We start from the raw sequence: 24,731 nt of genomic DNA on the forward strand, positions 1-24,731 counted from the left end.
GACCTTACCATATACATAAGACAAGTCAGAACTGGCAAGCTGCTCCCTAAAATAGCCACATGAAAATAGAGACACCGGTCCTAGTTGGTATGGTTCATGGTTAGAGAGTCGGCCTGTGCACCAAAGGGCCATGGGTTCGATTTCCAGTCAAGGGCACGTACCTGGGTTGCAGGTTCAATCCCCTGCTCTGGTCGGGGCACATACGGGAGGCAACCAATCAATGTCCCTCTCTCTCACATCAATGCTTCTCTATCTCTCTCTCCCCTTCTCCCTCCCTCCTTCCCTCCCTTCCACTCTCTCTCTTAAAAAAAAAAAAAAAATTCTCGGGTGAAGATTAACAAAACAGAAAGAAAGAAAGAAAATAGAGACACTGCTTGGAATTTTGTCTGCATGCCCTTTATCAACAATGGAGAAACTGGCATGAGCTGAAGTATTTCAATTTAGATTAATTTTTTTAAATATTTATATCAAAGTCATCATGTGGACTCTCCCGGTGCCCAGTGAACAATATTCTATTGAGAGTCAGTTTTCCCTTACTTCAAAGGTTGAAATGCATATTCATGTCTCCAATTAAAGGCCAACTTTAAGGCTTCCTGTCTTTTCTAACTGTTGAAAACACTACTGGAAACTTGGGATACTGGTTGTAGCTCCCCTGAGCATGGAATGAGAGAAAGGTAGAGAAAGGCAAGCCCTTGGCCAACTAGAGAGGAATTTCCCATGTACCTTGAATAAAATAGATGGTCAAGTTGACCATGAGAACATCCTATTAGAGTCTGACAGCTAGCACCTCCATAGGCGTGTTCACTGAGAAAGGGCTTTGCAATAAAGCAAGAGGCCATATATAATTTATATAGATGGCTCTCTCCTGAAACTAATACTATTCTCATTTATCTCTTACATTCAAGAACATTTCCTCCAAGTTGAAGGGGGGAAAAAAAGATCATGTAGTCTTGTTCTGCATCTTAAAGACAAAATTAAAGCCCAAAGAGTTTCAGCGACCTGCCCAAGGTCACACACCAAGCCCTATCCCAGCCTTAATGTTCTTTCTTTCCTTGCACTATACCCTTCTGCCTCTGTGGCCAACAAATGTATGTGGGTCAGATGACAGCTTAATCATGTTTAAGGAATTCAATTTATAAAAGCTCTACAATAACTTTTTCCACCCGAGTTAATAATCCCACTCCCCACACATCCACATGGTTCAGTTCTAAGTGTGTCTTTCTGCATATCGGGCCCACCTGTACTTTCCTTCTCAAGACTATTTGCAAGACTCTCTGGAGATCTGAGGTATCAATGAGCTTGTGAACACTGACTGAATATAAACTTGACAAGATGCAATATAATCAACATAATCCCTGGCAAAGACTTTGTCTACCATATACAAACCCCTAAAGGATTGTAAAATGTGCTTGCCATCAATATTTAAAAACTTATCTCCTTAGTTCTCTCTCAAGGTGTTTCCTTGACACCTTAGTTGTGGATAAAAATTAATATTTAAACATGGCCCATCTACACTGAGGCAATGGGATTTTACACTTGAAGAGTAATAGGAATTCGTATTTGTTGAGCACCTGCTCTGTGCCAGGCACTGTGCTGGGCAGGGCTGTTCTGTTCTGGAACACAGCTGTGTGGCTTCCCGCTGACCATGGCCCATAACATATTAGGAAGGCTTGGTGCCTTGGCTCCTGCCTAGCACTATGATGAGTTAATAAATATAATCAACAAGTAATTCAACACAACCTGATGTGTTTCAGAGACTGAGATCTCAGTGAACTCTGGAAGACATGACTTAGCCGTCCTCAAGTGTTCTAAGAGGGTGGGAGAATGCCAAAGAGAGTATGCTGGATTCTAGTGTAGATCAGGCGTCGACAAACTGCGACCTGCAGGCCAAACCCACCTGCTTTTGTACAGCTAAAAATGGCTTTTACATTTTTAAATGGTTGGAAAAAATCAAAAGAATATTTCACGACACATGAATGTTATACCAAATTCAAATTTCAGTGTCCATAAAAATGGTTTCATTGGAACGGAGCTGCCCCATTTGTCTACATGGTGTCTATGGCTGCTTCTGAGTGACACGGGCAGAGAGCAGAATTGAGTAGTTGTGACACAGACATTATGGTCTGCAAGGCCAAAACATTTACTATCTGGTCCCTTATAAAAAAAAGTCTGCAAATCCCCGTTCTAGATCAAGGACCACAACCACTTGCTATAGGACCCTGGAGATGTTCAGTGGTTTCTCTATAATCTACTGTTTCCATCTTCAAAATCCCAGACTTCCTATAAAGGGATACAGGATGGGATAATGTTGATAAATTATGTGAGTTCCTCCAGCTAAATAAAGATGCCATGTAGTTCACAGATAATATAATTATGTTACCAAATTATTAACTCTGATTGTCATATTAACAATAGAGATAATAATTACATGATCTTAGGTGATACTTAAAGGTTCTCAGGAAAGCAAGTGGAAACTTGTTTCTGGGTACACGGAGTTTTCTCTGCTTTAATCGCGCACTCCCAGAGGTTTCACTTGCTTGATAATAGGAAACTATCATGAGAAAATGTGCAGAAATCTAAGATAAAGTATAAAATTGTCCATTAGTCAAGGCATGTTGGATCAGCAGTAAACAATTCACCATGACTACAGAGAACAAGAGAGCTGAGAGGATCACAGACTTTTACTTTTTTAAAAAAAATCAAAATGTTGTTTTCTGTACTGTTTAGGGGAAGGATCAGAGTTTGGGCTATTTAGATGATTTTTTTTATTTATCAGAAATTTCAAGGGAAATTTGGGAGGCCTCAACTAATCTAACTAGGAGTTGCAATTTTTTAGATAATACTAGTGAAAATGAACCCTTTACTTAATTTGAGGGTCCCCTTGCACAAGCATGGTCTTGGCTCATCCAATATAATCTCCCTCCTTCGTCCTGTTCATGAAAGGCATCGTTATACAGATATAAATAACAGATGTACATATCCACACAGACACACACACACCCTCCTATAACAATAAGAAAAAGGAGAGAAACAAGATATAACATGTTGATGATGCTGAAACCTTACTAGCAAACTAGACACACACTTTGGGAATGAAAATAAAAACACACCCTCTTTGCCTAACACTGAGAATACAGGGACTTCTATGGTCCAGTAAACATGGTGCTCACTGGGGAAGGGAAGCAAAAACCTTCTTATGACCATCAGATGCTATGTTCTCTGAAGGTAGAGTAATATGAAGTCCTATAAAGTGTCTACAGTTTAGAAGCTACTTCTGTCAGAAGCTACTTCTCAATCTGCAGGTCTTCTCACTGGAGACTGACCACTGAAGAAATATTTGATTACTACTAATTGCCTTTTTACAAGTTATTATTGGAATCCTGGTTAATCTCATTTGGACTTGGGTTTAGGCTCAAAATCTACATGTCAGCTGTTTTCCCCAGCAACTCTGTGGCATGGAAAATAATTTCTAAACTTCGGTGAGCTTTTTCAAATTCCACCAAACAAACAAACAGAGCTCTTGGAAATGGCTGTTAAAACGCTACTGCTCTTCATTTATGACAAACCCTTCTGGCACTGTCTGGAACAAGAAGAACCAGACCCCAGCCATCAAAAGGGTGTCCATCTGTTTTCACGGCCAGTTGGATGGGTCCCCGCTCCATTTCTACCCTCTGCCAGGGTTCTCTGGCTCCAAAGAGAAAGGAAGAGAGAGCTAAGGGCTTGTGCTGGGCTGATTTATATAATACTGAAGATGCGAGGGAAATATTATAACGGGGGAAAACGCATTTTGGCTTTGGGGCTGTGCTAAGTTATGGAAAACATGAAAGGAATGCAATTTATGTTCTCTATCTTCTGTTTAGAATTCTAGTAAAGCAACCTGCCTTTATGTATAAAAGAACAATTTTAGCCCATAGAAGCCTCTTCACTTGGGAAATAACTGCTGGCTCTCTAAGAGTTTAATCCGGACAGCCCTGGCCTTCCGGGTTCCTCCAGAAAGGGGCTACTAGGCACACTCAGCAAGAACTCCCCAGGCAGCACTGGGGAGTGGGGGAAGCCAACTTTATGCATCTTGCTCTCTAGAATGGAAACTAAAGCCCTGAGGAGGAAAGATGTTGAGTCTTGCTGAGTGAAGAGAGGGTCAGCTTCCCTTTCCAAAACACTGACTTCCAGGGTTTCTTTTTCAGCCAACTCTCCAAAGGCTCTAGCTAATGCAACACTTATCCAGAGAAAGAACACTCCATCAACTCTCCTCACACTACTTACCCAGTAGAGCACGTCTGTCCAGCCCTCCATGGTGATGCACTGAAACACGGTGAGCATAGCAAAGGCAAAGTTATCAAAGTTGGTGATGCCTCCGTTTGGGCCAACCCAGCCACTCCTACACTCTGTGCCGTTGACGATACACTGGCGTCCATTCCCTGAGAACGCACACGGCGCTGGGTCCTCTTCAGCTACGATATCTGCAGACAGAGCAAGAAGCCTTCACCACCCAAGAGATGAGCACCAGGAAACCACGCCTGCGCAGGCCAAGACCCTCGCTGCCTCCCACCTCTGCTGTCTGAGAGTCCTACTCGTCCTTCAGGGTCCACTTCGTGTAGTCCCTCCCCCGTGGAACTGGCCATTTGTGCACCCACAGTCCATGGCCCCCTCCTATGTGCTCCCTCACAGCACCTCTCGGGGCTGTACAGAATGCTACTGATTCGCCTCATGTTCTAGTTGGGGGGGGGGGTCCCTCATCTTGCTTGCCGGGGCACATTACATAGGAAATCAGGACAGAAAAGGGGATTAAATTTTCATTTATTCTGAACATAACTCACATTAGGAACTGGCTCAGTAAATTTGCTGGTACATTTGGTTGTTTTTTGTTTTGTTTTTCTTATTCTCATTTTGTTTTAGACTTTCTCAAAACCATAAAAGTTGTCTGGGAGAAAATTAACTTTTTTAAAAAGTTGGGCTGGCTACCATTTTCAATACTCACCTGAGTCAGCAAAAAAACATGTTTTGTGCATTTTTCCAATAAAAAGTTCCAATCCTATAATAGCATAGATTATGATTACAAATAACACCAAAAGGGCTATGTGCAGGAGGGGGACCATGGCTTTTATAATGGAGTTCAGGACAACTTGTAAACCTAGGAGAGAGAGGAATGAGTTTGTGAGCCAGGAAGAAACGTCAGTGATGCACACATACAATTCCTAAGGTGCCTGCTTTGCACAGGACACACAGTAATAAAACTCAGGTATTTCAAAGCTTTTAATTAGCATTAAATCTGGATGTGAGATAAGTTTACAAACTTAAAGATCATCTAATCCACCTCCCTCGCTTGACGGATGGAACAACTAAGGCCTAGAGAGGGGACTGTCCAACATCAGTCAGTCAGTCATTTATGCCTTTGTCCCTCCACTCAACAAAGTTCCTTGAACATCCACCGGATGGCAAGCACCAGGTTAGTGCGGGCTTTGGAAGATACGAGGATGTATCACATAAAAGGCTTCCTCTCAAAGAGCTTGTGTTCTAGAAGGAGAAAATAATTAAACGCAAATTAAAGGCAGCGCCCAGATGCCGTAGGAGTAGCATCAGTCACAGTTAAAGAGGGATGGAAACACTGCTTCTGCGTGCAGAGGAGGACTGGGCAGTAGCCTCCCTCTTGGCAAGGCCTGTGGCTGAGGAGGGTGATTTCCACAGGTGGGCAGAGGAGAGGCTACGCCAGGCAGAGGGGAGAGGTGAGCCAGCACCATGGCATGGGCCGGGGGTGGGAAGCCTTGGCTGGCGGGCACACAGTGACAAAGGATATCAGGAAGGAAAAGAAGGTTGCAGCTTGGCAGCTCCAGGTTTTGAATCTGGGTTACAGGACCAGACTTCAGACCATTAGCAAAAGGAAGCCTCTTTAGAAAGACGAACAGGACAGCAGAAGACAGGACCAGTGGAGGCCAGAACTCAGCAACTAAGTGTGGGGAAGAAGGTACCTATGGAGGCAGGGTCATGGGGCAAATCCTAGTGCCCGAACAAAAGCAGCACGTCAAGAGGAGGCTCTCCTGGAATGAGGCGGGTGGAGACGGGCAAAGGAAGGAGAGGGTGAGAGCAACTGGCACGGCACTAAGAGGGAGCATCCTGCAGCTGAACCGTGGGCTTGAGAGATGAGGAAGGACGTGGAAACCTGGAAGCTATCCACAGAGTAATACTCGGAGTCATGATATAGGGAGAGGAAAAGAGACTGGAAGGGGGAGGGGGGTGGCGCAACACAGGCTAGGATTGGGTGGGAGGATTAAGATTGAGGGACAGTGATGGACAGGACCAGATCCCACACTAGAAGCCGACTCCCACGTTTAGTGTCCTGCGTTCTTTCTGCCACCCCGTGACCACAGCTTCTGCTCTGTGCAGTTCACTTACGCTTCTCTTTATGCTCTTCCCCTTCCCCTCCTTGTCTCTCCCTCCCCACTGTCTCACCCTCATTCAAACTGCCCTTTTCCAATATCCTCTCTCTTCCAATACATATTTAAAGAGTGAAAGAATATAAGCTGAGGTGCTAGAATTAAGTAAGTTGGAAGTCAGAACACACGGAGCAGAGAGAATTCTTATCAGCAGCGATAAAGACAGGGAAGAGGTAGGGGACTGGCTGGGGAGGTAAGACTGCTAAGAGGATTTCAGACTCACAGAGAGCCCCTCTTTCCAAGACCCTCATTATGACCAAAGTCCTAGATACTATCTTCAGATATTTAAATGCTAAATGGTTTCTTCTGAAAAAAATGATCAATAAGATGACTTAATGTTTCCACCTTCTAGAAAGAACAGATAGAGGGAGAAAGAAAGCATCTGCTTTCATCTACTTGCCTAGGTTTTTTCGCTTAAATTTTAGACATGGATGAGCCATCTAAAATCACCATTCGGCAGTTAGCTCTTCTAAATTCCATGGCAGTGAGCCATATGTTTCACAAATACGTTTACATTTAAGGTTCTTCTGTATTTCAGATGGGCCAAATTTGTGAGACAACGAAGTTGTACCTCAGTGAGAATTGTACACTTTCATGACATTAGGCTCCTTTGTATACTATTGATGTGTACAGATCTCACGGTGGCAGAGGAATGAAGTAGAAAGACCACCAGGAAGTAGGAGACCGTGGGTCTGGCCCTGTCTGGCCACCCACTAGCTGTGGGAATCTGTACAAGTCGCCAGTCCTTAGCAGGCCTCAGCTTCCTCAGGTAAAAGGTGATGCTGTTGGACTGGATGCTCTCTGGGATTCTTTCCCACTCTGATGGTCTAGGATTCCAATGCACACTTCTCAGTTAACTGCGTGTGGGTGGTTAAGAACTTTGCAAACGTCTGAACTACTCTCTTCTGAAACATGCATTTTTTTACCTTCCACTGAATGAATATATTCACATACACACAAAATCCTGTCTTACAGGACCGTCTCAATTCTCTTAAGAAATGACTAGACAATTCCCAGGTAAGTGTAAACAGTCAAACTTTCCCAGGCATTTTGAACAACTTCAGGTACTTGAAAAGAAATCACTGGGCCACAGTTGCCAACCAGCATGGGAAATAGCATGACCCAGAGCCCCTGACCCCTCTCCCTGAAGCCCATTTGGGTCTGATGAGAGACTTTTATGTTCCCTCCCAGGACAGTTAAAATACAGGCTGAAAAGTCCTCACACAAGACTAAGATCCCCGTTTTTCCCTGCTGACCCACGGCAGAAGGTGATACAGGCCTCAGTCAAGTTTCAAAGTGATATTTGGGGGAGGGGGGAAATAGTTTCGCACTGGTTCTCGAGAGGATGCAGGAGCACTGGACTAGTCATTCAGTGACAAGCTCATGAGACAAGGGAGCCAAACCAAGGCCATGTAAATGCCGAGTTCTCATCGGCCAGACGGGCACACAGGAGCAGCAGCACACAACACAGGCAGGCTGTCCTGCTATTTGCTCTTGGGGGGAAAAGTTGTCGTGGTTACTTTGAAATTAGATTTAGCTGTAACAACTAAATCTGGAAGAACATGTCTGCTCCCTGAACTTCTCCTGTAGCCACGTTACACCCTAACAGAGCCAGTCATTTCCAAGGTATTTCTATGTTTCTCAATTGCTTCCAGACAGTTCTGTGGTTTTGACTTGCGCTGATCTTTTTCAATGAAAATAAGTGAACCATCTGGAAAAACAAGTACACATAAAACACCACTTCCTACATTTTAAAATGTTAAATTTGGAAATCTTTTTTCCTTCCAGATAATTTCTGGTGCCTTTTGAAAGCCAACAGGTTCAATAAAAATTCACAGAGAAGTTCTGGAGGAGAAAACTATGGTCAGGGCCCTTCTGATGGCTTTCCGAGCGGTGGAAAACGGGCAGGCCCTGCAGTCCCAAATCCTTCCCCTGGCTGGCAGTAGGCAGCCACCTCACCACCACAGTCCTTGGAAAGGTGCTAGGACATCTACCCTCTGAAGTCCCCAACAGGGGGTGTCCTATCAGGGAAAGAGCCCAGGGAAGCATACCCCATGCCCCATGTGGAAGCAGCAGTCTGCAGCTCCTGGCCAGGGCACGGACAGGACATCTGTTCCCACTCAGGTGGCACTCATCCTGGCCTGGAGGTCTGCAGCCAGAAGCACACTAGGGACTGGCACAGACAGGCATCGTAGCCATGTGGATGACAATAACATCTCTCACCCCTGAGGGTCTCCTCTGTGCTCCAGACCTCGTGCTGGGGCTCTCCCTGCACCATCTCCAGTCCTCGAACCACCTTTGAGCAGGTTCTATTACGCCCTACGTGCAGGGCAGGACACGAAAGCCTTTGCCTTGTCCCCAGAGAGCGACGGGCACAGCTCCTAACAGTGGAGAAGAGAGTTTCCAGAAGTCCAGCCCCCCGTTGCTCCTCACTTTGAAAAAATGCAGTGAGCTGAGCCCTCCGGACACCTTCATCTAGATACGCCAGCACTTTCAGAGGGCACAGAGGGTAGGCTGGGAGTGGGAGGAGGTGACGGTCAGTGTGCTGTCACAGAAAGAAACCAGACTCGAATCAGGAAGCCTGTACTCAAGGCCTTGGCCACCACTTACTCCGCCTCTCTACAAGAGAAGGTTGTCTCTTTTATAATATCAGGAAGGCACGTCGCTGCCAGCCCCTCTTGGGGATGTCACGGGATCCAAAGTGACAGCACAAGTCGAAATGTACTGCAGCCTTCAAAGGCCTCCAGGGTCGTCTGCAAAGCCCCTGGCTAGTACACGGACACTCACCTTGTAGTGCTCCATTTCAGAATCCTGAGACCCACCCAGAAGAAAAGAAAAAAAATCAACAAAATCCTGGCTTTAGGAAACAAAACGTGCTTACTGGGCACTCCTGATACTAGTCGAAGTGGTCGTAGCACTCGGAAGGCACGGAGGGCTTTGACATCAAAGCCTCCCGATTTGCCACCAGAGTGGTTGCCGCCTTCTGTTTCTTTGGTTAATTGTTCCAAAATTACACTAAACAATCTGAAAGGAGAGAGGAAGAAATGTTAGAGTCTGTCACCTGGGGGGAAGCAAAACAGGATGATCATAGTGGTTATTTTTGAACAAGGGCTAATTCTGTATGGCTGCTTCTTAAATAAAGAGAAAGCGGGGTCAAGGCAAGAACCGGGCTGTGACTCCTGACCGCCAGTGACCCGTGTCTAACACGATTTGGGTCAGGGACTGATCTGTTTCCCTGCCAATGGAACATCCTCAAGCCAGTCAATCCCCATGCACTGGGGATCCAATGATGACAGGTGGAATTGCCCCAACAGGAATACCTAACAGCTGCCATTTAGGAGCACTCACCACATGCTGAGCACTTTAACATACATTATCTCACGAATCCTCGTGAAATGTTTGTTATGCAGTCGCAATTACTATTAACACTATTTTACACATGAGGAAATGAACGTCATGAGAACAGGTAAGTTGCCCAAGTTCACAAAACTAGTAGCAGAGCTCACATATGAATCCAGGTATGTGGGTCCCGCTAGGACGTAGGTTCCATAAGGGCAGGGAATTTCAGCCTGTTTTGTTCATTTGTTCATTGAGTCTCTTCTAGCCTAGTGCTTAGAACAGCTCCTGATATGTAAGAGGTGCTCAAAAATCTTTGATGGCAGCCCCAGATCCTCATCGATACGCTACATACCACCCCCACCCTCAGAGGGATATCTGTGGCATGATATACATCGCAGGTGCTAAGGACTGTGCAAAGGCCAAAAGCAGTAACCCAAGGTACTAATATCATCATTTTTCCTTTTGAAATGAAAAGAACATTGTATCTGGCAGCCACGGCAAATTTTTTCCTACTCTCAGAAGGTTTTTCGGATAAAGCTATTTTCAGGCTATCTGCTCATTTGACAGTTACTTTTGCTCTTTCAAATAAACAGTTATCCTTTGGAATTGCTGCTTGTTTTTCAGAATAAATATAAATTTGCCCATTTCAAAAAGAATCAACTCTGGCCAATCAGATTGTGGGAATGATTGGCCCAGCAACAAAGAAACGGTTTCTAAAGTTTAATTAGCAGCCAAAGCAGGAACTCTGCCCCCACTGGCACGCCTCTGGCCGGCCAAGACACCAAGTCCATAAAATACAGGGTGGTCTGATGTGCGGTCCTGATCAGGCACGGACATGCCATTCTCGGGCATTTAAAGACAAGTCGTTTGTTTTAATAACAGGACAACAATTAGCAATGAACCCAGTGGGGGGAGGGAAGGGAGGAACGAAGTCAGGTCTCTACCTTTGCAAAGCTTCAGATGACAAGTTTATCTCATTAGCATAGTTTTTTAATTACTGTAAACCCCTGCAGCAAGGCTAAAGTTCAAAGTCTCCCTCCAAAACAAGTTCATAGCTTCACAAAAACAAAGAAAGAGGAAGAAAGAAAACCTCAAACTTTTCTGAAATGTGGCAGCCGCAGGAATTTTCATCCCAAAGGGTTAGGAAAGTAATTTATGCAGGTGGTGATTTAAGATTGCTTTCAAGTACCAGTGTTTTGCAATGTATGCTTTATGGTCCTTTAGCCCCAGTTCTTCAGCAATGTCCTTGAAAACAGGTGAATAATGCCTCTCCCCCATTACATTGGAGCCTGAGTCAGAGAGGGAGGCTGACTGCCGTTTCTAGACAGCCGGGAGTGGAAGGGGTCGGGGCTGGCTTCCATTCCTCAGAGCTAGGAGGCATTAAAGCAAGGCCCTCGCCTTCCCTGGGCTGCCGTTTCCTCTGTAAAATGAGAAAACTGGATTAAAGAATCCAGAGCCCCGCTCCCTTCCATTCTAATATTCTGATTCTACTCCCTTCACCACCACCCCCAACCAAAAAAATGTAACATGTGCCTAAAGAGATAAGAACATGAGGAGAAAGTATTTGATACTAGATTGTTATTAAAAGTTTGCCCCAAGCTCTAGCCAGTGTCTTCAGTTGCTTGAGCACCATCCCATGCACCAAAAGGTCACAGGTTTGATTCCCAGTCAGGACACATTCCTGGGTTGTGGGCTTGATCCCCAGTAGGGGGCATACAGGAGGCAGCCAATCGATGCTGCTCCCCCTCTCCCTTCCTCTCTCTCTCTCTCTCTAAAAATCAATTTTTTAAAAAATTTTTCAAGTTTACCCCAAGACAGGAGAAAAAAGGCAAGGAGCTACCTAACCTGACTCAAGTCAGAAGCACCAGGGTGAGTGCTGCATGTTCTTCTTTGCAAAACTAAGAGCCTGAATGCTTGAAATATATTTATCGAAAAATTAGAGGCAAGGGATAAAAGTTGGCTCAGATCAAACTTTCTCAGACAGGGAATAATATCAGCTCTGGTAGAGCCATTGAGTCCTCCTGTGGTCACAATATTAAGTTAACATTTTAGACATCGATTATTTTCTTAGTGTCTCTGTTGCTAGGAATTTTGACAAAAGCAGGTCATGGCTGACTTGGAATGGAAAATCCATTGGATTGAGGTATAGTCCATAGTTGGAAACTTTAGGGAGTAGGAATTTGATTCAAAAGAAGACATCATTTAATTTTTCCCTCTTTTTAACTTTTCTTCCAATCTTTAACTACAATTTAGTGCATATTTTAGAAGGAGAATCTGATATTCTAAAATTTTTCATATTTAATGAGAACAAAAAGACCAGTGAGTCCAGTTCTAGTATTTTAATTTCGATTTTTTTACTTTTTCAAAAATAATGTTATTGCTGCTAATTTATACCCTGTTAAAAAGCATATGACATTTTGACAAAAGTATAAGTCCAAGTTATGAACACCACAATCAAGACATCCAGTAACTCCTACAGCTCTCTCGTGCCCCGCTGTAGTCTTCCTCCCTCCAAGCACAGCCCTTAGGTAGCCACTGATGAGCTGATTATCACTTGGGTTTCTTTATTTTTTTTTTTTTGAATCTTATATAAACAGAATCATATAGCTTATTCTCTTTTTAGTTTATCTTCTTAAGCTCACCATGTTTCTGAGAGTCGTCCAAGTTACATTTATCAGCAGTTCATTTCTTTTTATTGTTGAGTGATATCCCATTGTATGAATATACCACAATGAGTTATCCACTCACTTGTAGATATTTGGGTTGTTTCCACCTTTTCTCTATTATGAAATAAGTCTCTTTGTGAACATGTATTTTCCCTTATCTTGGATAAGTACCTACTAGTAATACTATAATATGGTCATATGATTAATGTATGATTAATATTGTAAGAAATTGGCAAATTTTTCAAAAATGACTGTAGCATTTTCCATTTCTACAAGCACTGTATGAAAGTTCCAGTTGCTCCAAATCTTGGTTAACATTTGATATTGTCCATCTTTTTACATTGTATAATATTAGTGGGTATGTAATTCCTGTCCTTGTGGCTTCATTTGCATTTCTCTAATTACTGCACTAATGATGAACATCTTTTCAGTTGCTTGGTGACCATTTACATATCTTCTTTTGTGAAGATTTGTTCACATCTTTTGCCTACTTATGTACCGGGCTGTCTTCTTACTATTCAATTGTAAGAGTTCTTTCTACATTTTAAATACAAATCCTTAGTCATATATATGTACTATGAATTTTTCTCCCAATCAGTGCATTACTTTTGCATTTTCTTTACACTGTCTTTTGAAGAAAAGTTTTGAATTTTGATAAGGTCCAAAATTTCAATTATTTCTTTTATGACTAGTGCTTTTAGTGTCCTAAGAAATCTCTGCCTATCCCAATGTCACAAAGATTTTCTCCTAAATATTTTAGCTTTAACTTTCACATATGTGTCTAGGATCTGTTAAGGTAGTATCTGTATATAGTATGAAGAAAGCATAAAGAGTCTTTTTTCATATGGGGAAATAGTTGTTATAGCAACATTTGTTGAAAACAGCTTCCTCAACCCATTGAATTATCAAGGGACTTTTGTCTAAAATCAATTTTATGAGTCTATTTCTAGACTCCCTATTCCGTTCTATTGATCTTTATGTCTACTCCTTATTTCAATATCACACTCTTTTTACTACCTACTGTAGTTTATATAGTAAGCCTTAAAACCAGGTTCTAGCTTTGTACTTAAATATTACTTTGTCTAGTATAGAGCCTCTCTAATTTCCATTCAAATTTACAAATAAATTTGTCAATCTCTACAACAATCTTCTTACTATTCAATTGTAAGAGCTTGCTGCTAATTTATAATAAAATATAGCCTTTCCTGCTAATTTATAATAATATACCCTTTCAAAAAGCATATAATGACGTTTTGACAGAAGTATAAGCCCAAGTTATGAACACCACAATCAAGACATCCAGTAACTCCTACAGCTCTCTCATGCCCCGCTGTAGTCTTCCTCCTTCCAAGCACAGCCTTAGGCAGCCACTGATGAGCTGATTATCACTTGAGGGGGATTTAGATTAGGATTCAATCTACAGCTTAATTTGAGAAGAAATGATAACCTAATAATATTGAGCCATCTAATCCAAGACACTGTATATCATTCCATTTACTTAGGTCTTTACTTTTTCTCAGAAAGGTTTAGTCATTTTCAGTGCACTCTCCCTACATATTTCATGTTTTTCAATGCTATAGTAAATAGTAGTCTTTAAATTTTCCTTTTCCACTATTACACAGAAATTCGCAGGCTTTTACATACTGACCTTTTACCCAGAAACATTGCTAAATTCATTCAGAAAACATAACTTAGTTCAGTTTTCATCTTTTTAAATACAGAGACCTCTTTTATGTCCCCAAATATGTCTCTCTTGGTTAATACTCCATGTGCATATGTGAAAAGAATATGTACTCTGCTCTTGCTGGTGGAATGCTCTAAAAATGTCCCTGTATCCTCAATGATTTTCCTCCAGAGTATTAAAATGTACACCTACAATTGTAGATTTGTCTCTTCCTCCTTTCAGGTCTATCAGTTTTGGCTTTGTGTATTTTGAAGCTCTGTTATTGGGCATGTATATATTTAGGATTATTACATCTGCTGGATGAAATGACTCCTTTATCACTATGAAATGTCTCTTTATCTCTGATAATATTCCTTTGTTCTGAAGTCTGCTCTGTTGGATATTAATACAGCCACTTGAGCTCTCTTTCGATTAGTTTTCACATGGTATGTATTTTTCTGTCCTTTTACTTTAAAAATGTGTCTTCATATTGAAAGCAGGTTTTTTTTAGACACTATAGAGTGGGGACTTTTTTTACATATAAAATCTGATAAACTCTGGGTTCTAATAAAGGTTTATAAAGGTGGGTTTGAATCTATCATCTTGCTATTTCTTTTCTGTTCCGTCCATTGTTACTTTTTCCCTTCTTCTCTGCTTTTGGAGTGAGCTTTTTTATTAAAAAAATAATAATAAAATCCATTTAATCTCCTCCAATATGGGCCTGTTAGCTATACCTCTATTTTTTTCGTGGCTTCTCTAGGACAAATATCAGCAAAAAAAAAAACAAAAACTTCTCTAAAGTGCCAAAGAGTAACCACTGAAAGATCTACAGGCCATAGAGTCTCTGTCACAGCTACTCAACTTTTGCCATCCTAACACCAAACAGCCATAGACATGGGTGAGCGTGACTGTCTTCCAATCAGATTTTATCTATTAAAGCAAACAGCAGAATACTTTGTCATTGGGGGGGTGGGGTAGGCAGTAAACCAGATTTGGTCTATGAACTGAAGTTTGCCGGCCCATTCTCCAGGGTTTACAATATATACCTTTAACTTACTGGACAGTCTACCTCCAAATACTATTTTGTCACCTCGCCTACCATACAAGCACTTTGCAACAGTATATGGCTCTTTTTTCCCTTGTTCATGTCCTTCGTACTTCTATTGTCAGATATTTTACTTTTATAGATGCTATAAACCCCATAATACATTGTTATTATTTTGCTTTAAATAAATAAATTATTTTTAAAGAGATTTTAAAATGACAAAAGTGTTTCAATAGTTACCCAGGCATTTACCCTTTCTGGCATTCTTTATTCCTTTTTTTTTGCAGATCCGTGTTTCTATCTGGTGTCATCTTCCTTCAGTGGGAAGAAAAACCTTTAACATTTGTTGAGATGCAGGTCTACTGACGATAAAGTCTCAGCTTTGGTCTGTCTAAAAGGCATTTTGTGTTTTTTTAACTTCAATTTTGGAAGATATCTTCACTGAGTAAGAATTTTAGGTTCCCTAGCACTTTAAAGACGTCTTCTGGCTTGCATAGTTGCTAACAAAAAGTCTCTCTAACATCTTTCTTCTCCGACTGCTTTTGAGATCTTCTCTTTATCCTTGGTTTTGAGCAATCCCATTATGATTATAATGTGCTTTGATGTCGCTTTCTTCATGCTTATTTTGCTTGGGCTTTGTTGAGCTTCAGGGATTTCTGAGTTATGTTTTTCATCACATTTAGAAGATCTGAAGTCATTTCTTCAAATATCTTTTGTTGTCTCCCCTCTATCTCCCCTCTTCTGGAATCCCAAATATATGTGTCCTAGAGCACTTGATATTGTCCCCCAGGTCACAGAGGTGGTTTTCATGTTCTTATCCATCATTACTCTTTGTGGTGTTGCAATGTCTTCAAGTTCCTTGATTTTTTTTTTTTCTAGTGTTTCTAATCTGCTGTTAAGCCAATCCAGAGAATTTTCATTTTAGATATTTGTCAGCTCTCAAAATCCCATTTGGGGTATTTTTCATATTGCCCCATCTTTCGCCATTGTAGTCATGAATTCCTTTAAATCCATAAACATACTTATAATAGCTGTTTTTAAAGTTCTGTAAAATAATTCTCTACTAAGTCCATCATCTCTGTCGTTTCTAGGTCTGTTTATATTGATGGAATTTCCTCCTGGTATGGGTCACAGTTCTTCATAAGTTCAGTGATATTTGACTAGATGCTGGACACATTGTTAAATATCTGGATTTTGTTGTCTTCCTTTAAAGAGTATAGAGTTTTGTCAAGCAGTTAAGTTATTTCCATGTCAGTTTGCTTCTTTTCAGGCTCCTTTCCAAACATTATTAGTAAGGGTTTCGGGTAGTACTTACTCTAGAATAGAGGTTGGCAAACTTACTTTGTAAAGGGCCATATAGCAAATACAGGGTGGGGCAAAAGTTGGTTTATAGTTGTTTATATGTAAAATAATACAATAATTAATAAATAATAATACAAGAATCAACTGTGTTTCACAGACTCACAACTGTAAACCTACTTTTTCCCCATCCTGTATTTTAGACTTTGTGGATCTAAACTACTCAACTCAACTCTGTAAACAAATATATGACTATGTTATGATAAAACTTTATTTATAAAAGTCAGTGGCAGGCTGGATTTGGCCTGTTGGCCATAGTTTGCCAACCCCTGCCCTAAAGCTAGTTTATCTCTAATTCAACGTCCCTCTGGAGTCTCTACTGACATTCCAGTGTGTTCAGTGACATCTTTCCACTCTGGTTGGTGTTCCCTAATAGTGTTCTTTGCCTGGCTCACAGAATTTCACCCCTGTAATTGTAGCTTAGTCTTCAGTCAAAACTCAAGAGGACTCCAAGGTATATTTATAGAGCTCTTTCTCTGGATAGCTCCTTCCCCTTCCACTCTATGTCTCTCAAATTTCAGCCACCTCAGCCTCCCTGAACTCTTGATTCTGTCCCAACAAGACCACCACACTGTGCTTGGTTCCCTCTCTGTGCTGTACTACAGTCTGAAAAATGTCTCCAGGCAGAAAGCCAAGGTGACTATAGAGCAGGGACAAAAGCAATGGAGCTAAGAATCTCCATCCTCTAGCTGAACAGGAAGTCTAGGATCAGAAGAGGCACAGCAAGATTATTCCAGAATCAAGAGATCTACAAGACTCCTGCTAGCCATTCCTGTTAGAGTTTACCAATACAGGAAGATATGGCACACATCAACCACCTGTTCATTTTAGCGGCACTACCTTTGCTGTGATGCCTTAAATGCTAATATACTATGGTGGGTTTTGCAAAAAGCTAACTTTTCCCCCACGAATCTAATTATCCTACTGGGTCACCATTTTGAGTCACATTTTAACTTCGTAGGTTTGAAATTACAGGCTCAAAATTCATCCCACTCTTCCAATATTCAGCTAGATTAGCCTCCCAATAAAGAGCCAGAGGATTGAGGATAAAAGAATCATCCAAAAGATAAATTATCCTGCCCAACTATAAAAGGTAGTTGAACAGATCATAGAAATGAAAACAGAGAGGCCATTTAATAATCTCTCTCTATAGGACCAAATGTAATTTTAGAAGCAACCCATTTTATAGCCGGGTAACCAAGACTCAGCAGTGGGATGTATTTTCTTTTCCTATGCGTGTATTTGGTCCAAAGGCCCAGCATTCCTCTGGCACGGATTCAATTTTCTCTTGCTGGCAACATGTGCAGGCGTGGAAGGACCAGAATACCACAGGCCACTGGTTTTCATTCTAACATTCTCCTTCAAATAAAACCGCTGGTATCTTCTTCCTGTGACAGGACTCCAGGATAATGCCTGCTTCTCTGCATTTTCTGGCTTATTTCATTTCGTGCCAGGTATCTGATATTATTCAAACACTTGTTTTGTTATTTAAAATGGGATAGTAGCATGCCAAACTTTTTCCCCACAAGTCAGCAGAAAGAATTAATAGCTTTGCTCAAGGGATGTTGAACAGCAGAGTACCTCACTGCTATAAAAATTTATTACTTTTTTACTGTTTTGTGTGGGGTTTTTTCACTTAACGGAGTGCTAAATATAAGAGCTCTACACATTTGACTCAAATCACCAGCAGGGCTGGCCTATTTGTGGAAACCAGAGGCCTTGTAAGATGAACCCTCTCACATCAGGAGCTTAGACTTCCTTCTACAACCGTTACTGAAAGTGCGAGTAAAAACCATGAGAGATTTTTTTTTTTATGTCCGCACCCCAGGGTATTTTTTCCATTGATTTTCTAGAGAGACTGGGAGAGAGAGAGGAACATCGATGTGAGAGAGACACATCAATTGGTTGCCTCCTCTACACACCCTGACCAGGGCCGGGGATCGAACTTGAACCCAGGTACGTGCCCTTGACTGGGAATCGAACCCAAGACCCTTCGGTGCATGGGTCAACACTAACCACTGAGGCATACAGGCCAGAGCAAAACCATGAGAGCATTTCAAACCAGTTCTGCCCAGAGATTGACAGCAGCATCGTCAGTCTTCAGAGAATGCCTGACACGTTCTGGCTGCAGTCACTGGCACAGAGGAGTAACCATATTTCCTCAAAAGACACTGTTTTTGTTACTCCCCACCTCCCATTTTCTAAACAAACATTTCCCCAAAAATAAAAGGGACTTACCCTACTATTACTATAACAAAATCCAGTAAATTCCATCCATTCCTAACATAAGCATTAGGATGTAGCAATAATCCATACGCTATAATCTTCAAAAATGTCTCGACTGTAAAAATAATCAGGAAGGCATATTCTACTTTTTCCTGTGAAGAGAAACAAAGGAAAGGGAGTGAGAGGGGAGAAGAAGAAAATATTTAAAAAAAGATTAGAATGTTAGAATCAATCTCTCATATCCAAGCATTTTCCTCCAAGCAAAATTTTATTAAGAGAAATGGAACAATTAACACTGCACCTGGGCCAGGAAGGCATTTTCATTCTAACGCTGAATTTCTCATAAGCAGTTAAGTGTAAAACACTTCTCACTCGGGGCGGCATGACTGCATTTTGCCACCTGCCCTGATGCATGTGCAATGAGGGAGGGAGGCGGACATACGGGCATGTTTGCTATTTGCACACATTTGCAAAACGCAGCATGTTTTCCTCCTGAGGCTTCCAAATCGCGCCCAGAAAAGCACAAGGGTGCAGCAAAGATTCTCACAGTGACTTTGAACAGAAAGTCATCTGGGAGAGAAGAAGGTACTCCCACTCCCCCTTGCTCTTGGGTTCATGTCTGACCTCTAAGTCAGGGTCAGCTTTGTCACTGAGCATCAAGGTGACCTTGGCTAAGCCCCTCTTCTCCCCTAGACCTAAGTTTCCTCATCTGCACAGTAAGAGGGGTGAATTCAGGACAGAAAGCCCATTGCCTGCTTATTGGCATGCCACCTCTCTCGGATGACACTGCTGAGTGGTCACCACGCACATTCCCAGGCCAGGTTCAACCTTCTAACGGCCCCAGCATCACTCCCGTGTGACTGCCACAGACCTCTGAGATGCCGCCCTCAGGCTACGTGACTCTTAGACCCTTTGTGGTTCCAACTCCTGCAACTCCATGAGTAGAGAAAACACATCCATTAGTCTGAAAATTTTCACTCTTTCCTCTTTTTTAACTGTTTTCTTTATGCAGCTTCAGCTTAAATAGAAATATGGACCAATCAGAATGTGCGCGATTAACTTAACAAAAGAGGCATTCTCTGGTAAGATGATCCTGAAATAAAAACTAAATGAAAACTCATCAGTAAGCTCTTCCATATGGGCCATAATATCCTCTACTGATAATAATTCTACTCCGTGGGACCTGAGGAAAGTCAGCAATGTTAGGAAAATGGAAGTCATGGACCCTACTTATTAAGATGACTAGAGTACAGGGTCAAGTAAATTTGGCCCAGGAAACACTTAGTGAGCACCTCTTCCACATGCTGGGCCCCATCCCCGGAGCCAGGTTAGAAAACTGTCTCTACTGTGGCCGCCAGCCTTGAAAAGCTCCGTCTGGTGGGGAGGGAGAGGTTTCTAACATGCACACAGAGAAAGTCCCAAGAGAGATAAGTGACAAAGAGCAAGTCTGCATCTTTAGCCCTCTGATAAGGCCAAAGAGTTAATCCACTTCTCCTCTGCAAAGATTTTGCTGTTACATGTGACTGCCTAAGCCACCCTGGGCTCAAGCCATCTGCCACCAGTGCTACCCCTCTGTTGCTGGCCAGTTCCAGTCCCCAGCTGAACTTCCAAGTGTCTTCTCATGGCATCTTTCCTCTTTACCACCAGGGGAACCATCCAACCACTACAGTACCCCAGCCTTCACCCCCACTCTTGACGCCCCACTGGTCATGCCAGAAAGCCAGTTCATCAGTTCTCCCTTACTGGGCGCCTGTCATTCCTAACCTGCCCTCCACAGTGCCCTTTGATCCTCAGCACACCATCATAGCAGCCTAATAACTCCTTTTGTGCTGTGAGTTAGCCAGAGTCAGTGTGCTTTCCATTTTAAAAGCCTAGCTCAATATGCACCCCTATGTTCACTACAGCATTATCTACAATAGCAACCTAGACGCAACCTACGTACCCACTGATAGATGACTGGGTAAGGAAGATGTGGCACAACATAGAGTGGAGTAGTACTCAGAAATAAAAAGAGAATGAAATATTGGCATTTGCAACAACCTGGATAGACCTAGAGAGTATTATGTTAAGTGCAATAAATCAAACAGAGAAAGACAAATGCCATGTGATTTCATTTACATGCAAAATTTAAGAAGAACAAAAACAGATTCATCAAAACAGAGAACAAGTAAAGGGGGGATAAATGGTGATGGACGGAAACTTGACTTTGGGTGGCGAACACACAATACAGCGTACAGATTATGTACTGTAGAATTGTACCCCCGAAACCTATGTCATTTTATTAACCAATGTGACCCCAATAAATTCAACAAAAATAAAATAAATAAATAAACTTAGATAGTAAAAGGGAAAAAGAAAAGAGAACCGATGGTTACCAGAGAGGAGGGAGGTGGGGATGGGTGTAAATGTGAAGGGGAGTAAGAAGTATAAGTTTCCCGTTATAATATAAATAAGCCATGGGGATGTAATATACAGCACAGGGAATATAGTCAATAATGTTATAATAAGTTTGCACGGTGACAGATGGTTACTAGACTTATCGTGGTGATCACATCGTAAAGAATATAAATGTCAAATCACTATGTTGTACATCTGAAACTAATATAATATTGTATGCCAATTATACTTTAATAAAAAAAAATTTTTAAGCTTAGCTCCTGTGCAACTTCCATCCCATGCTTCCTCCAGGCCTCCCCAGAAACAGGCCTGTCCTGGGGCTGGCTCATCCCATGCACCCCAATCCCTCCTCCAGGCTGTGAAGACCTTCCTAGAGACCATGACCTCACCTCTCCCACACTGCCCAGCACTCCAGGCTGTGAGCACGTTGCAACATGCTCCCAGAGCAGCAGCATGCGTGCCCCCTTCCTGCCACACACAGACCTCCCAGGACTCCGTTTACTCTCCCATAGTCCCTGTAACCTCATGCGAGCAAGTCTCCCCTTCCTGTTCACTGCCAGATCCCCGAGTGGGGTGCTCCCACAGGAGATGCATTCACACCACTGTGGATGTTCTGAAGAACAGAGGCCCACCTTGCTATTGGGTGGAGAGGAGAGATCCAGGAGGGCTTCAATGAGGCAGTGACGTTAACTTTGAGAGCTAAAAGGAAGAGCAATTCTGTTCCTTTAACCAGACGCAAAAATCCCTGAAAATCCCAATCCATTTACTGAAATCTGACCCTGACCACCAAATGTAGATTGTCGATATGTTTTGGAGACTTGGAGTTCTAAGGGAACAAGGTAAGCTGAAAACAGCACACTGATTTTACAATTCGGTTCCCTTCTTATCCTTTCTGCTTTATTTACTAGGCCAGATGGGGGGAAAGGTTTTTGCTGCCATCAATATTCACAGCAGTTACATCCCTACGTCAACACAGTGCTTCACTTTAGAGCAGAAAAACACGGCAAGGAACAGAGAGTACACCTGCCCAACTCAGCTTGTTTTTCCTCTTTGGCTTTTATTTATAAGTAATTTTGCCACAACAGTACAAGGCCATTAGTATAACTGAATTGTTTAGGATTCTTTTATGCCCTTCTCTTGTCCTCCTCTCTCCTTTTTAAAGCATTTGGTTTCTCTTTCCAAACTCCTCAGTGCATCACTTGATGGAATTGATTATAAGAAATACAACCTTGCTTTAATGTGATGCTTTGTTACAGAGGCACTACCATGAGGCCAACTCAACAACTACAGCCTGGAGAGCACAACAGACCTGTATGCCTAGAAGGCAGTGTTGTCCTGGTCCCCAAGCCTGCTGTTAAAAAGGACTCCTATAAAACAAATATACCTCTACATTAAGCAAATGTAGTGTAAAAAAAAAAATCCTGCAAAACAACAATTTATGAGAAGGGGAGGTCATTATTTACTCCACACACAAAAACTGCTCATTAGAGAAAAGCATGTTGTTAGTGATTTGAAAAGGAAGCCACCAGGTTCCTAACTGGGCGAGATGGGAATGGGCTCCGAGCTGAAGGAGCCTGTCAGGTGTCCCATGGAGAAGACACGGAGTCTGTCCAGGATAGAGGGGCGCATGGAGGAAGGAACGGCAGCAAGAATGAAGCAATGGGGCTGAAAGAGCCAGGCAAGTACCCTCCAGAACTGGACATGAAGTGGGGTGTCCCTGGGCAGGGCTTCCCCTTAAAGCCCTACCCTAAGGTAAATAAAAAAGCGTAAATGATTCCTGCACCCAATCTCCCTGCATTTGCCAGGCAGAGTCACACGACGGGGGGTCCTGTGGGCAGGGCCAGTCAAACCTCCTTTCAAGAAGCCACCACCAATTCCTCTTACTCAGAGACTATCTACATATGAATAAAAGTCCCTCAAGACCTCAAGCCACCAGAGAAATAAAGGTCCCAAATTTAATTCTGAAACCTGACTTATTTTCTTTAAACACTGAAGTTTCACCAAATAGAAGACCAGTCTCTAAACCAGTGACCTCTATACAAACCTTGAGAAACAGAAACTGCAATTAGCAGGAGTGGGAGGAGCCAGGGTCCTCAACTTGGCTGCACTACTAGTACTCCTTCAATTCCTATACTTGGTTGTCAGCTCTCTATTCTCAGGGATCCTTTCACTAGTGCTGTGGTGCGGACATCCAGCCGGCCAGCCCTGAGCACCCAGGTCCTCCTCAGACAGTCTGATCCCTCACAGGGCTCCCAACCCGCTGTCAAAAGGTCAACAAAGGCTTCACGTGCCAGGTGAGAGACACCTCTCCACTCTGCACATCCACCTACATGGTCCACGTCTTTGGAAAGGCTGCCCTGGCTTACACCCTGGCAGCAGCTGCCCACCCCCAACACACACACACACACACATCCCTTCTGTGTCCTGCAGTCCTGGGCTCCCTACTGGCAGGGATCACCTCTTCCGTCTTTGTGCCCAGCACCTGGCACCATATTGGGCATACATAGGGCATACATAAAGCACTCACAGGTGCTAATAGCAAGTAGAAAAGAAAAAAAGGGAAGGAATGAAGCAATAAATCTAGACTTAAAGGGGGGGGCTATAAAACCATGGGGTTTTGTGATCTTAGCATATGTATCAAAAAGCAAAAAGAAAAGAAAAAAAAAGCAGAACAAGTAGGGTAGGTATCTAAGTTACCATAAACCCTTTCTAGAACAAGCCTGGAATAATGGTCAGACTGCTGACACAACAGCTGATCTCAACTTCTCACCTGACGCTCCCTTTCAATCCCAGCCTGAGCCTGTGGGTAAGGTCCTCATGACTCCCCCCTTCTCTAGCTTCCCCTTCCAACTTCCCCACCTCTCTCCTGAGTCCAAATCACAGGCCCACCTGCTCCTTCCCACACATGCTGGCGCTTTCCCTCCTCTGCTTCTGCCACCCTGGCTTTGCCCACACAGTGTGCCTACCCCCACATACGGAAACCCCCTTCTCCAGAGAGAGCACACAACTCCAACGCAGGGTTAGAACAAGCCCAACACTGTTGAGTGGAACGAATGCCCGGCTTGCAACCATTCATAATATGTTTTCTGCTCGCCCAGACTCAGCCACTGATTCAGGTCTACATTCCATCCCCTCTCTCCAGCATGGTTTCCCCCCTCCTGCTTTTTCATCGGGCCAATTTTTACTCTTCCTTCAAGGCTCAGCTTAAATGACACTTTATCAGCAAAACCACTGCTGACCTCCCAGACAAAATAAGATGCTGTTAGTTGCTGTCAAAACTCATTACACTTCTTCATAACCTTATTTGCAAATTTTAAGTTATTTAATATTTGACTCTCCCAATAAATGATAATTTTTCTGAGATTAGAAACCATTTCTATTTCATGTATCATTGTATTCCCAGGGCCTGTCATAAAAACAGATGCTCAATATTTATAAATGAATAAATAAATCGGCAAAATGAGAAGTTCCAACCAAACATTACTCAGTGTCCCTTTCTGCTAAGTTCCATAATTGTTTTAGTTTGCTCAGGCTGCCACAATATAATATCATAGACTGGGTGGCTTAAACAACAGAAATTTATTTCTCACAGTTCTAGAGGCTGG

The 24,731-nt window shown here is 42.6% G+C and overlaps 1 protein-coding gene across 4 annotated transcripts in view; it reads right to left on the reverse strand.

The window, feature by feature from the left end:
• The window catches only part of CACNA1D (calcium voltage-gated channel subunit alpha1 D), a gene marked incomplete at its 5' end in the record, with an annotated part of 288,308 nt that overhangs the window by 130,041 nt on the left and 133,536 nt on the right, over positions 1 to 24,731 (reverse strand). For all 4 annotated transcript variants that reach the window (XM_081159099.1, XM_081159098.1, XM_081159100.1 and 1 more), the window contains 4 exons: positions 4,264 to 4,460; positions 4,979 to 5,131; positions 9,313 to 9,455; positions 18,742 to 18,881. In XM_081159099.1, coding sequence (XP_081015225.1) covers positions 4,264 to 4,460; positions 4,979 to 5,131; positions 9,313 to 9,455; positions 18,742 to 18,881 — 633 coding nt within the window. The remainder of the gene's footprint in view (positions 1 to 4,263; positions 4,461 to 4,978; positions 5,132 to 9,312; positions 9,456 to 18,741; positions 18,882 to 24,731) is intronic.

The sequence above is a fragment of the Miniopterus schreibersii genome (genome assembly GCF_964146895.1).
Source record: "Miniopterus schreibersii genome assembly, chromosome: 15".
NCBI lineage: Eukaryota > Metazoa > Chordata > Mammalia > Chiroptera > Miniopteridae > Miniopterus > Miniopterus schreibersii.